We start from the raw sequence: 13465 nt of genomic DNA on the forward strand, positions 1-13465 counted from the left end.
TTTCAATTAATAAAAGAGACATTTGTCATTTTAAAGCGCTGACCTTTACGCTGTTTTATTCACATTATGTGGCTCTGTAGCACTTGATGTGTTAACTCACACAAAGTGGTGGTGAATGTTTAGTTATGCACATTTGGTTAAACATAAAAATATATTCTGACTCTTATAACAGCATTTATTAAGTGGAGTCCTAATAGTAGTAAAAGATTCTAATTTAGACAGAAGACTTATTTAGGTACTAGAAATAATTCCTATTGCTTTGTTTATATTACTGTGTTTTTAATCTCTGATAAAGGAATACTTTGTAGTATAGAATATAAAATATTATAAAAGATATAAATTACATAAATAGATATAAAACATATTGTCATAAGGAAGTATTTGCCCCTTCATGATTTTTTTGCACATTTGTCACATTTGAATGATGAAAATCATCAAAAAAAATAAAATAAAAAATCCCTTGTAAAACTGGTTGGCGGCAAAAACTGCAGTTAAGAGTTTGTTATAACTGACATTGAGTCTTCACATTCCTTCACATTCCTTCACATTCCTGTGAAGGAATTTTGGCCCACAGTTCATGCAGATTTTTTTTAATTTGGAGGGTATTGGAGGGTTTAACCTGTTTTAGGTTATGCACAGCATCTAAGTCAGATTTAAGTCTGGACTAAGCAACTCCAAAGTCTTTTTTGAGCCAATAAGTGGACTTGCTCGTATGTTTCAGTTTGTATTTTGTATTTCTAAGCTATGTTTCACATTATTATTATTATTATTATTATTATTATTATTATTATAAGAGATAACAAAGAGCTAGCAGAACAAAGTAGGTTATTATAGCTATACTATATTGTTCATTTGCACAACTGAACTGAACTTGGCTAGCAATTAGGCAGATTATTATTTCCTTTAAATAGTTATTTGTTTCATTACAAAAAGTAGTAATTTCTATTTTTTGTATATCTTTTTAACATGAAACGAACATAACCTGTAGATTTTGTCGCCCCCTGGTGGTATTTTTGATGTGCAGTTTTTTAAAATTATTGTTTTTCGCGCAACAGTCGTTTTTTGTTGTTAAATAAATAGCTAAAATCATGGTTCAACTCACTTACAATACTGTCCATACAATCCATAAAGATAAACCTTTATATGGCCTAACGAAAATAATAAATATTGTTTTAAATGTATTTTACAGCAAATAGCACATAAGAATCGTTGAGTACAATATGAAAATTATTTACATATAATAATACAAAGAACAAAAAAGAAAATTTTTCATGGACAATGGCATTAACATGTAAGTGCACAAACATCTTTGTGCGTCCAGCTCCCTGGTGGTCTAGTGGTTAGGATTCGGCGCTCTCACCGCCGCGGCCCGGGTTCGATTCCCGGTCAGGGAATGAAAGTTTTTTTCTTCCTAATTTAGTAGAAAAAGCGTTTTTAACGGAACGGTCTGATTTTTATGCCTGAATATATATCTAAAATATAGTATAGCATACTATATAGTAGTTCTTTCGGTACCTTTGAAGTTTACAATTACCATTGTAGTTACAATTATGCATTAGTAGTCTACTTCGATTTCTCTCATATTGCCCAAAACATGTGAACAGAAACGTCTGTTAATTTACTATGCATATTACACTGTATATCAATATAACACAAAAATATATATAACTGATGATAGTAAACTGCCATGACACTTATTTAAACCCGTATCCTTATATTGTTTTGATGTAAGCAACTTCACGAAGCAGAGTGGCGCAGCGGAAGCGTGCTGGGCCCATAACCCAGAGGTCGATGGATCGAAACCATCCTCTGCTAATTTTTTTTTTTAACACACATATATACACAAACATCTATATTAAATAATACATGTTGAGTATTTTAAAGAGGTAAGATATGTTAGCAGCATAGAAATCATTACGACGAATCAACTAATTATCCGTCCGCTGGCTTTGACCGCGTAAAATGGTTACTTCCGCCCAACGTGGGGCTCGAACCCACGACCCTGAGATTAAGAGTCTCATGCTCTACCGACTGAGCTAGCCGGGCTGCTTGAACCGAATTTTATTGTCCCTCTTTCCAGCAGTCATTTAAAAACAATAATATTATTACGTACTCCAAGGTTTTACCTCATTATTGTCCTATTCGGACTAACTCCCTCTTTCCAGCAGTCATTTAAAAACAATAATATTATTACGTACTCCAAGGTTTTACCTCATTATTGTCCTATTCAGACTAACTTCCTCTTTCCAGCAGTCATTTAAAAACAATAATATTGTTACGTACTCCAAGGTTTTACCTCATTTGGATTTTCCCGTGACAGTTACTAAACGCCATCCCACGAGACTAAGATTAATGGACATCTGACTCAACCATCACAAGCACATGTGATTATTTTCCAAACCATTGCCACGAACTCCAACGCCAATAAAGGTCTTCAATGTATTTGTATCTTGTAGCATTATAATTTCCCTTTACTGTAACAGAGACTATGTTCACGCTGCAGACAAAATCTCTTTTTTTTTTTTGCTTAAGTGAAGTGAAGTGACTTTTAGTGTGTGCGCGCCTCTACTAATACAACCTCAACAAATAATTTTTACACAAGCACAAATTAGATTGTGTGCATTATGGCTGAACCAAAAACAGTGATGCGCAAACAAAATTAAACTTTTAATAATCGCCTGTGAATAGGGATTTATCAGGTGATTAAGCATCATTACTACTAGTATAAAATAAAGCATGACTCACATTGCATCCAGTCAGCCAGCTCCGCTTGCCATAAGTAGTGCTGATGTAGGCTCGGCCGTGATCACGACACGAATTTTATTTATTTATTTATTTATTTATTTTTAATGAACATCCCCCCCTCCCCCCACACACACCCTTTCCCCCAAAAAAGAGCAATGATATGCAAGTGCTATAACAAGTCTCAGTCTTTTGCATGTAGTAAGGTTAGTAGTAGTAAAATGAAATAAGATTGAATAAAAAAAAGAATAGAACAAGCTAGTGTTCGTGTTTTGCATTAGTTTGTTGTATAATAAGGAAAAGGAAAATAGATAGAATACAAAAGGAACATAGAAGCTAGTGTTAATTAGTTATGTTATTTTTTTCACAATCCCTACCCCCTTGTTTATCCGGGCTTGGGACCGGCTAAAGTGACCCAAAAGAGACACACTGGGGGAATTTTTGTTGTTGTTGTTTATATAACACCACAAAAAGTCGCTAGATTTGTCGCTAGTCGCTTTTTAAAAAATGTGTCGCTAGACGGGTCTGAATACTTGCTAAATATAACGACAAAGTCGCTAAATTGGCAACACTGAATACATTAACTAACAACCTGCTGACCGTTAAATAAGACTTGTTGAGAATGGTCCAATTACATGCGCCCAAGTATTTAAAAACAATATTAATTCACTAAGAACAAAAGTGGGAGGGTTCGCGGCCCACAGCGCTGTGCTACAAGGATTATATATATATATATATATATATATATATATATATATATATATATATATATATATATATATTTTATTAAGAAATACAGCGGAATATTGTGACTAAATAACTACTTTATTATTTCAATAAATAATTATGATAAATAATTACATGTTAAAGTAGCATTTTTCACTACCTTAACTAAAAAGAAGAAGAAAAAAAGGTCTGACCTTGGGGGGAATGTAAACGGTAACTCCTGGGATGATCAGGAACTGTCTTGAATGCTTTCCACCAGTGTATATTCACTCACTGTGGCACGTTAAACTCCAGTTCGTTGGCACAAATTTTTTCAACCCGTTTTTAGATTTATGTGCAGCAACAATTGCCTTTCTAAGACCATTTGTGTCTTTTTCTTATGACATTGTCTTAACACACACCTGAAGGCTCCAGACTAACAAACTGCATAAAAGTCTGCTTTTATAGAGCTCTGCACACCTGCTGATGATCAATTAATCACCTCATTATTTGCATCACCTAAACTTACCCTCTTAAATTCAAGAACAAGAAAAAAAACACAGAACGTAAGAAAATAGAGGCGTACTAACATTTAAATATGACCTTATGTGGAAGAGCATTTAAAGAACATAATTAAAACCAGTTCTCAATATCTATAACACTTTATTTAAAAAATGCAGATAAAGTTATTCCATCCATAAAATTATTCAACTTTACAGGTCATTTTTGTGGAAGCATACTATAAAACCTTGTAATGCACTTTATTTATTTATTTTTTTATTTTTTACAAACGTTTAAGTGCTAATTAGAACCTGTGGCATGTTTTTTTTTGAGCCAGGCAAACATTTAACATTATTACAGCCTTAAAATTAGCTTACTTTGTGTCAATATTTGTTTGATTGCAGCAAACGAGATGCATCCATCATGCATGTACAAGAGTGACCAATGCATAGAGTTTGTCAGATCTAGGCTCAGGAACATTATGTGGCAATAAAATTAAGTCAGATGACCTAAATGTACTAAATGTCCCATCGTTGAATTTTTCTTTCCCTGATGGCACATGCATATTCCAGGATTCAAATTGTAAGAGTTTTTCTGTAAGCAAGAGAACTCATTTTCAAACATGAAATAGAGCAGAAGACTTAATGGAGTGATTTGGCTTTCCTGTCATCAGTACAAGATCTTGAACAAAATTAATGCAACCCTGGGCAGATTATTATTATTTTTTTTAACCATTAACACTGTGGAGCCTAACTTATATAAGTGTTAAAAAAGTGACATCTGTTTAACAAATGTCTGCAACATTTAATGAGATCTTATTCATTTAATTATTTTACAATGAATCAGCATACACTGGAGTTTATGGTACATTGCTATAATTTTCTGAATTTGACAAATGAACATTTCGTGGTATTAAACAACTGGGTATTCTTCCACCTGGTTCAAACATATTGCTTTGTTTTTGTCTGAAGAAAAATTCAAGAGGTAGAATAGTGTTTACAAATTTTGGAATCTTGGAACAGACCAAGTTTACAGTAACAACTAAGGCACCAAACCAATATAGAGGAAAGCACCATGTGTCTTTTATGTCGTCAGTCTTTGTTTATCCTCACTTATCCACACTAAGGGTGGGCGATAGGGCAAAAAATCATATGATATTTAAAGACACTTTTATGATATACATATAATTCTTCTGAGATTCTGATAACAAACATGGCCAACACAAGCTTCTGTATGTTTGGAGATTTTAGTCTAAAACATTTAATGAAGGACAATGGAAGGGAAATGAAACTACTGGTACAAAATAATTTCAAGTCAGTTACAATTTAAAGTAACAGAGTTTAAAAAGCACTGACACCTAATACTATAGATGAAAAGTGCATTATGAGGTTATTATATTAAATCAATATAATTGTCATATTGCCCAGCCCTACTCCAAATTGTAGATTTCTGTCGCTATGTCCTTAAAAGGCTTTTAGTCACTGTCTAATAATTACTAATCAGAATAATCTGATTCCATGTATCAAGCCATTTTACCAATATTACCACACAGATTATTTGTGGTAATATTGGCATTGTATCCGTGTGACTGAATAGATCCAATTTTGTCCCTTACACTCCACCACAGGAAGCTGATTGCTGATGTGTCCTGAGATTGCAGATCCAGGCAAAACGCTTCCCACAGCGATTACACACAAATGGTTTCTCTCCAGTATGAACTCTCTGATGTTTCTTCAAATTTCCTGCTTCTGTAAAAAGCTTCCCACAGGTCTCGCATTTGAAAGGCTTCTCTCCAGTGTGGATGCGTTGATGAGCCTCTAAGTTAGACTGGCCAGTAAAAGCCTTTCCACAGAACCTACAGATGTAACTTTTCCTCTTGCCCTTTTCCATGCGCCTAGGCAGCTGTAGTCCAGCGAGAGAAACCCCAGGATGTGGCACGTTTGGGATGGCCTGAGTGAGATTTCCTCGGTTTGCTGCATCTAATCTAGTCCTGTTAAAGTGACTGAACTGCAGAGGATGGGCTTGACTTGAAGCAGTGACTGTACTCCACTCTGCCTCTGCCCTGTGAAGCCCTCTGGCATCCTGAAGCCTGTTTGACTCAGCCCCTTTATGCCTACTCCTAACAGACACAGGTCCTGGCTGTACCAGAACACAGTCTTGGTCTTGCTCTGCTTCCACTATATAAGAACAAGATGGCTGACTTTCAGAGGGGCTATTTGCAGCCCATCGTGGAAAAGAACTTTCCAGCTCATTGGCTCTCTCAAACAGTGTGCTATTTGTTCCTAGCACATCGACAGATGCTACTGTTTTTCTCTGAGCATTCTGGTTTGAGAGTGGGAGGTTGCTGCTCTCATCTGGCCCTTGCAGATGAGAATGGGAACTGGGGATATCCAATACTTTGACTTCTCTTTGAGGAAGAGCTGGCTCACGTGAACACAGAGGCCCTGAAGTCTGGGAGTCCACCACATCTAGATAACAGAAGAAAGCATCAGTAATCTTGTTCCTCTTAAAAAAAAAAAAATCAAAACACTGTATCGCCTACAGTATGTACACCCATGAAACAATAAGTTTTATTTTAGGTCACTAAATGAGTACCACATTAAGTTGCTGAGTAAACCAACTGTCATCATTACAAAGATGACTTACTCTGTATTGTAATCTGCATGTCTATCGACTGACTGGAAGTTCCCTGGTGTTGTTCTTGAAGTCGACTTTCACCCTTCATAAGGGACGACTCCAACTCGTGAGGCTGAAAAACAACAACCATCAAGAAGTCTTTAGCATAAAACGCATAAACACTTTTCAGTATTAAGGAAATTGAATTTAGCTTTAAGTACATTCCATATGTGTGAGGAAAAGAACAGAACGTTGATAACAGAGCAGGACTGACAGTTCCATTGTGATTTTATCATTGTATTATCCACACTCACCTCCTGCATACCGAGGGCTAATGTGATCTGCGCAGGAGAGGAAGAGACTCCATTTCCACAAACATCTGTGCTGGACTCCACAAATCCTGAGGAGTAGACAAAACCTCAATTAATTGATAGCAAACAAAAAAAAAGGTATTAATTAATAGTAACATGGTAACATGACAGTAAGTGCACATTTTTTTTTATGAATTCTTCTTTTTCTTTTTTTTTTGACTATTTTTACTATTCTTTACATCTTTACAAACTGACTCAGATGTCCTATGTACTATGTTTAATCACTTCCTCTTACTCTCCTTGACTCACCGTCTTGCAGGGTCATGCCACCACGTGTCTGAGTATCTTGCTCCTCCAGCTCAGAATGCTCTTCCTTGATAAACAGCACATCTGGTTCTTCATCATCAATCTTTTGGTGCTATAAGACCGACACACAGACATGCACACAAACACACAAAGACTGAGCATTACCACAAAGGCCTGGTGTTACATACACAAACACAATTAATGCAGCAGCCTGAAAAATAATGCTGTAACACATTTAGACAAATTGTTCATAAGACAGGACAGGCCTCAACAGATGCATTGTAATAGAGAAATGCTTTGCAGTATGTTCCAAATTGATTATTGTGAAGAAGAAAATCGAAGATTATTAATCAAACATTATGTTCATACATTAGATTATTATATGAGGTTGAAAATGGGCTAATACGTTTTTTTGGAAACAACTGAAAAAAAAAGTTCACCACATTACTACATGTATATGTATGTGTAATTTGCCAGTATGTATGTTACAGTTACAGCACACCTTTTAGGATTTACGTCTGAATTCAGTTAAAACCAGCACTCTAATTACAGGTTGCAGTGGAAAGGGCAGAAGATTAGTGGCTTTGTTGGGTAAACAATTTAAGGTACAATCCATTACCTTTGGCTTTTGCTTATACAGTGATCAGTCATAACATTAAAACCCCTGTCACGCGAATAACACTGATTATTGATTATATACTATTAAACAGGTAACAGAAACATGTGCTCATTTATGCCTGTGGTGATAGCCTGTTTGGCCTGATCCCAAAGAAATCTCAATGCAGCACAAACCAGCAAAAAAACTGGTCATGATAAAAAGGCACTAGAACACCTAGTGCACCACTCCTGCCATGCAGGGGGCCCAGTAGGCAGAGCCCAAGGTTGCCGACCCGGCTTCCAAAACTCCCCAGAACCTAGCGTGACCCTGTAACCCACAGCGCCAAAAAGATCTACCATCCCACCGCCAGACACCACAGAACACCCCCAAAAGTCATGCAGAGTCGGTGTACAAAGGGGTCAGTGCAGTTTTGGTGGCACAATAGGGAAACTAACACCCAGGTGGTATGTTTTTAAATTATGGTTAATTGGTGCATTTCTATTCACACTTAGCTTCTACTTTTTTTTCTTTAAAATGCATATAGCTGCAGATGTTTACCAAAGAGATCCAGACTGAAACACAAAATAACACCCATGCTCAGATGTTTCTACAAAGGGCCATTTTTTATTTAATATTGGCCACTGAATAAAACCAGTGTTCCCTGATAATTTTTGCTCACAGGCAAAATAGTTATAGGATTTAATGTAACAAACCTTTTTTTGGTTGACTAAGAGGTATACTACAAAGCAGAGTTCATCAGTTAGATAAGCCAAGACAATTTCAGTGTAGACCCCTTCTTACCTCTTCTATTAGATAGTCCTGAGCTTCAGTTGAAGCCATTTCGATAATATTTCTAATCTTAAAAATAAAGGTAACAGTTTTGAAAAAATAATATAGTATAAACTAGCGATTTTTGCTTTAAAAGAGCAAACAAATGCACTGATTAATCAAAGTTTATTCGGAAGTTACACAATTCCAAATAGATTCCACTAAAACCACTTCTATCTGGGCATGACAGTAACTATATATCCACATTTTGGATATTTTGATCAGCTGAAAAAAAATCCTGTTAGTCATTAAAAAAAACAATAAAAAAATAAATGTGAACCCCACAAATCAAGCAGTACAGGACTATAAAATCTTGGTTGGACGAAATTCAGAATTGTTGTTTCTCATCAGTATTCCATGTGTCTGTAACAATATATAATAAACATCCCACAGTTACATGCAACTTGATCCATCTATATGTCCACAAGTCAGTTTGGTCAGTTGTTGATTGGCCCAAGGGATAGAAGTTCCTCTGCTGTGAGCATATCAGGGTGATATTTTTGCTGATGGGTTTTGAGGTTTCGTATCCAGGCAAATGCCTTCCCGCACTGGGTGCAACTGTAGGGCCTCTCCCCCGTATGAACTTTCTGGTGCTTTTTCAGGTTTCCTGCCTCAGCAAACAGCTTCCCGCAGGTGTTACAGCGGAACGGTTTCTCACCCGTGTGGATGCGTTGGTGGATCTCCACTTTCTTGGGGCGGTTGAAAGCTTTTCCACAATATTTGCAAGTAAAGAGTTTCTCGTTGTGAGCTCGTTCATGTCTAACCTGTCCAATTCTTGGCTGGTATAAACTAATGCCTTTGGCATGTTGCCAACTGTCCACATCTGGTATACCTGAAGATGTTGATGCCACCACTGGAAAGTCACTGGTCAACTGTGATAGAGTGGCATGTGATGAGGGCATGCTAAAATTATTAAGGTGCTCTATTCTTGTCGATTGGAACTTTTGCAAAGTCTGGTGTATTGTAGATTTCTTATTGCTGTCCCAAACAGTGACGTCATCCCCTTCCTCTGCAGATTCAACCTCTATGATCTCTGTTTTCTGTGGGGGATGATCAAGTCGGCTCTCAGTTTTATTGTCACTCATCATGTAAGAGCAAGATGGCTGACGTGGGTCCGCATCGTCACCCCCTTGCATAAATAGCTCCCCCAAAGGAGCACACGCCCCACTTACACCAAACTCTGCCTGCCCCTGTAATCCCAAGGGCTCCTGGGATAGCCCCTCAGCGTTCTCAAACTGTGGCTCAGATTTAAGCACTTTGTCAGATCCACTGACCTCCAAAGCCTCGTGCCGTGTCCTGGAGTTCTGACCATCCACTTTATCCACTTGAGCACCATAATCTGCTTCTACACCCTCACACACAGGTTCTGCCACTCCTGTGAAACAATGAGAGACAGATTCAATAGGTTATAAGCATACATGTTTCTACTGAACAGTTATTACTATTTATGATAGAATGTTTTGTTTCTGTTTTTTTTTTTCAATTACAAATATTGTTGGTTTTCATTGATTTTGCCCATAAAAAGCTCTAACTTTAAAATACATATTAATAATTAATAAGTAGATGGCCAATAATTTTTTATTTACCCGTCTACTCACCATCTTCTCGAATGAATAGTTGTTGCTGTGTGTGGCCCTCATCAGATGTTTCAGCCTTAACAAGCACAGCATTTGGTCCAGCCTGGCTGGAGTCTTCACGCTTTTGAGAAAAAACACCAGAAGCTAAATGACAAGGTTTCATAGCAAATTACAGACGTAAGATTTATTTATTTATTTAATCAGCTGATGACAACATAATATCATATGTCTTATGGTGGTGTTTATTTAAAGTTCAATAGATATTGGTGATTTCCTTGGTAATACAAACCTGATTTAACACCTCAGTTCAAGACCATGTTAGTGTATTGAACCCCCATTGGTCCCGTAATAAATGCATAAACAGCACAATGTTGATGACTATTCAGAAACCAGGCTACAAATTTTTTTTTTTTTTTAAATACTACTACTACTACTACTAATAATAATAAATAACCACAGCCAAAGCATGTTTATCACTGTGGAGTGCACAGGCATAAATTACAACACCACCTGCATTATGCACATAGATGCTGAAGTTAATTAACTCCCTGTGTACAGTGTATACTGGAGGAAACATTGATCTGCTTATAAAAAACTCCTTACCTCTTCTATTCTTAGTGTTTATAGTGTTACCACAGAATCGGTTGTCAATACATTGACTAGTGTATGTTCTATGGAGTTTCATGTTTACACCAAGTTCCTTCATACAGTTGTGGCCAAAAGTATTGAGACAAAAGTGAAATTCAATGTTTTAATGCCATTCTCAAAATTTCTTTAAATAATGACAATCAACAGCAATGAAATTACTGAGAACACATACTGTATATAGTCTTAATATTTTTTTTGCCAGCACTGTGTGAGATGTCAGCAAATGTAAGGGCTCCCAGTGAACAATATGGAGTTGCAAAAAACATTATTTTATACATAATGCATTGTGTGCATTCACACATAAGCACAATTATGCTTTAACCAGAATGTTGTGATAGTTTCATGCTTTGACACAAGTACTGAACCAAATAATGATGAGATAAATTTAATCAGGTGTTTGTATAGATAGTGCAACCTTTGCTTACCCCCTTCTCATCATGTTTGATGACTGGATGGCCAATTGACACGTCTGCACTGGAGGGTTCCCCATCTCTCCAAACATCCTCATTTAATTGCCTCCCATAAAGCTCATCTTGATTTGGAAAAATGTCTTGAAACAGAAAAGCAAAAACACAGCAGGATTTAACAAACATGCGGCATTTATTAGGCAATTACTGTACATGAATAAACACAACGGTGAAAAATATTGCACAGTGTGCAGGAATTTTCAAATCTGACCGGTTAACAGGTGCTACATAAAATACATTGATCAGCCTTAACATCATGACCTCCCACCTAATATTGAGGTGGTCTCTCCTCTCTTTACCACCAAAAGAGCAATGATCCATGTGTTGTGATTTTGTATTGGAGAATCAGCATTAATTTTTTCCTCAATTTAAGCTACAGTAGCTCTTTAAATCGGACTACACGGGCCAGCCCTCACTCCCCATGTGCATCAGTGGGCTTGGGCTACCTATGACTCTGTTGCAGTTCACAAGAACATCCCACAAGAGCTGCTGTCCTGGAGTTGCTCTGATCCAGCTGTCTAGCCAAAACAATTTGGCCCTTCTCACAGTAGCTACAATCTCATTACAATGGCGGTTGGAAGTGGGTGGGATATATTAGGCAACAAGTCAACCTTGTTTCCTAAAGTTGATGTGTTCGAAGGAGGAGAAATGGGCAAGCATAAGGATTTTAGTGACTTTGACAAGGGCCAAATTGTGATAGTTGGAAGGACTGGGTCAGAGCAATAAAGAAAAACCGGTTAACTGGCGACAAGGTCATGGGTGGCCAAGGCTCAATGCACATGGGGCACGAGGTCTGGCCCGTCAATAGAAGTGCTGGTGTAGATCAAATAGATAAAAAGGTTAATACTGGTTGTGATAGAAAAGTGTCAGAACACACAGTGGATCAGTGTTATGAGGCAAAAGGGGGAATCTACTCAATATTTGGCAGGTGGTCACAATGTCATGGCAGATATGTGTGTGTGTGTGTATATATATATATATATTTTTTTAAAAACACCTTTATTACAGGTGACAAATGGGGACATTTTATGGCGAACTATGCATAAAACAGGGCTAAGAAAAACAAATAGGGTATAATTCTTAATAAAGGATAACAGTGTCTTCAGGACAGACATACATAGAGTGAGGGTGTGTATTATAAAGCTAATGAAAGGAACTAAAGTTTGCCATTTTACAACATTAACTGTAACTATAAGGAGATTAAAACTCCATTAATAGATCAAAATGTAATCATTTTCCCACTACCACATTAGTTTTCCCGCTGTAACAACACGCCCCGTGCTGTGTTACTCTGGACGGATCTCACCTGCAACAGGAGCTCTGTATTTGTCGGAGAGACTGGCGCTCACTTGGACTCTACTAGAGCGATTCCCTGAGCTTTCGCGGATTCTCCTCTCGGCGTAACCTCGCGCCATTCGCAGCTCCATCAGATGCAGTTTCCTCTTCAGCGCCTTGTTTTCGCGCTGGCACTGAGACATCTGCAGATTAATCACCGCATAGTCATCGTCCACCAGTTTACAGATTTCCGCCACGGCCGCATTCGCCAGGACCTCCATGATGGAGGCTAGCTGAGTCTGAAAGGCCAGACGATTCGACATAATGAAAGACACCGGAAACGACAAACAGCAGTCGTTCCTGCCAGTATGCGGGAAAGGGAACCGTTTTACTAGAAGTCCCTATAGTATGAAAACAAAGACTGAATAAGGATTTGATGCTAAAACGTATCCCTATTGTCGCAGCACCTTCGCCTTTTTTGCCGTTCCCTGGTGACGTCACGAGAACTTCCGGCTGCTCTGTAGTAGTGACGTCGAAGATCCGCGTGATGTCCGTCCCACTACAGAGCAATGAAGCGCTGAAAAGGCACGTCGAAACTATACATGAGTAATCTCATCATTACATAGCCAACGTTATTAATCATTCTATTCATTCATTCATCTTCAGTATCAGGAGTCCACCCCGGGAAATTGATGCGCAGAGAACAATTATTTAGATAAGTAAGGTAAATTAGGCCAGCAAGTAAAATGTGCCAGCTAAGATCGAATTGTCATTGGATTTTTAATCGAATTTTAATAGCTAATCACTATTAATATGTTCTAACTGGTGCCACATTGGATTGGTTTTTATGGTTCTTTGAAAAATACCAAAAAGTGGCCCCATTTAACTGAC

General features: G+C 37.5%; 1 protein-coding gene and 2 non-coding genes across 3 annotated transcripts; 1 reads left to right on the plus strand and 2 right to left on the minus strand.

The window, feature by feature from the left end:
• Window positions 1-1322: 1322 nt before the first annotated feature.
• Window positions 1323-1394, plus strand: trnae-cuc (transfer RNA glutamic acid (anticodon CUC)). The gene has a single exon. It is a non-coding gene; the product is annotated as a tRNA-Glu (tRNA).
• A 579-nt stretch (window positions 1395-1973) lies between these two features.
• trnak-cuu (transfer RNA lysine (anticodon CUU)) lies at window positions 1974-2046 on the minus strand. The gene has a single exon. It is a non-coding gene; the product is annotated as a tRNA-Lys (tRNA).
• A 2115-nt stretch (window positions 2047-4161) lies between these two features.
• On the minus strand, window positions 4162-13078 carry si:ch211-89o9.6 (zinc finger protein 205). The gene is made up of 8 exons (XM_053501795.1): window positions 12606-13078; window positions 11258-11382; window positions 10206-10305; window positions 9882-9982; window positions 7185-7293; window positions 6879-6964; window positions 6595-6697; window positions 4162-6416 (listed from the first exon to the last, which is right to left on the minus strand). Exons 1-8 carry the CDS (start codon window positions 12895-12897, stop codon window positions 5560-5562), a joined length of 1773 nt encoding a protein of 590 aa, XP_053357770.1. The 5' UTR covers window positions 12898-13078; the 3' UTR covers window positions 4162-5559.
• Window positions 13079-13465: the final 387 nt, after the last annotated feature.

Source organism: Clarias gariepinus, chromosome 8 (genome assembly GCF_024256425.1).
Source record: "Clarias gariepinus isolate MV-2021 ecotype Netherlands chromosome 8, CGAR_prim_01v2, whole genome shotgun sequence".
Classification (NCBI taxonomy): domain Eukaryota; kingdom Metazoa; phylum Chordata; class Actinopteri; order Siluriformes; family Clariidae; genus Clarias; species Clarias gariepinus.

Coding starts and splice junctions, on each gene's coding strand:
- si:ch211-89o9.6 (XM_053501795.1), bottom strand. CDS start 12,897: ATGTCGAATCGTCTGGCCTTTCAGACTCAGCTAGCCTCCATCATGGAG. Junction 7,294..9,881: donor CACGGCACGAGGCTTTGGAG/GTCAGTGGATCT, acceptor TCGGTCTTATAG/CACCAAAAGATTGATGATGA. Junction 6,698..6,878: donor TAGCCCTCGGTATGCAGGAG/GTGAGTGTGGAT, acceptor GTTGTTTTTCAG/CCTCACGAGTTGGAGTCGTC.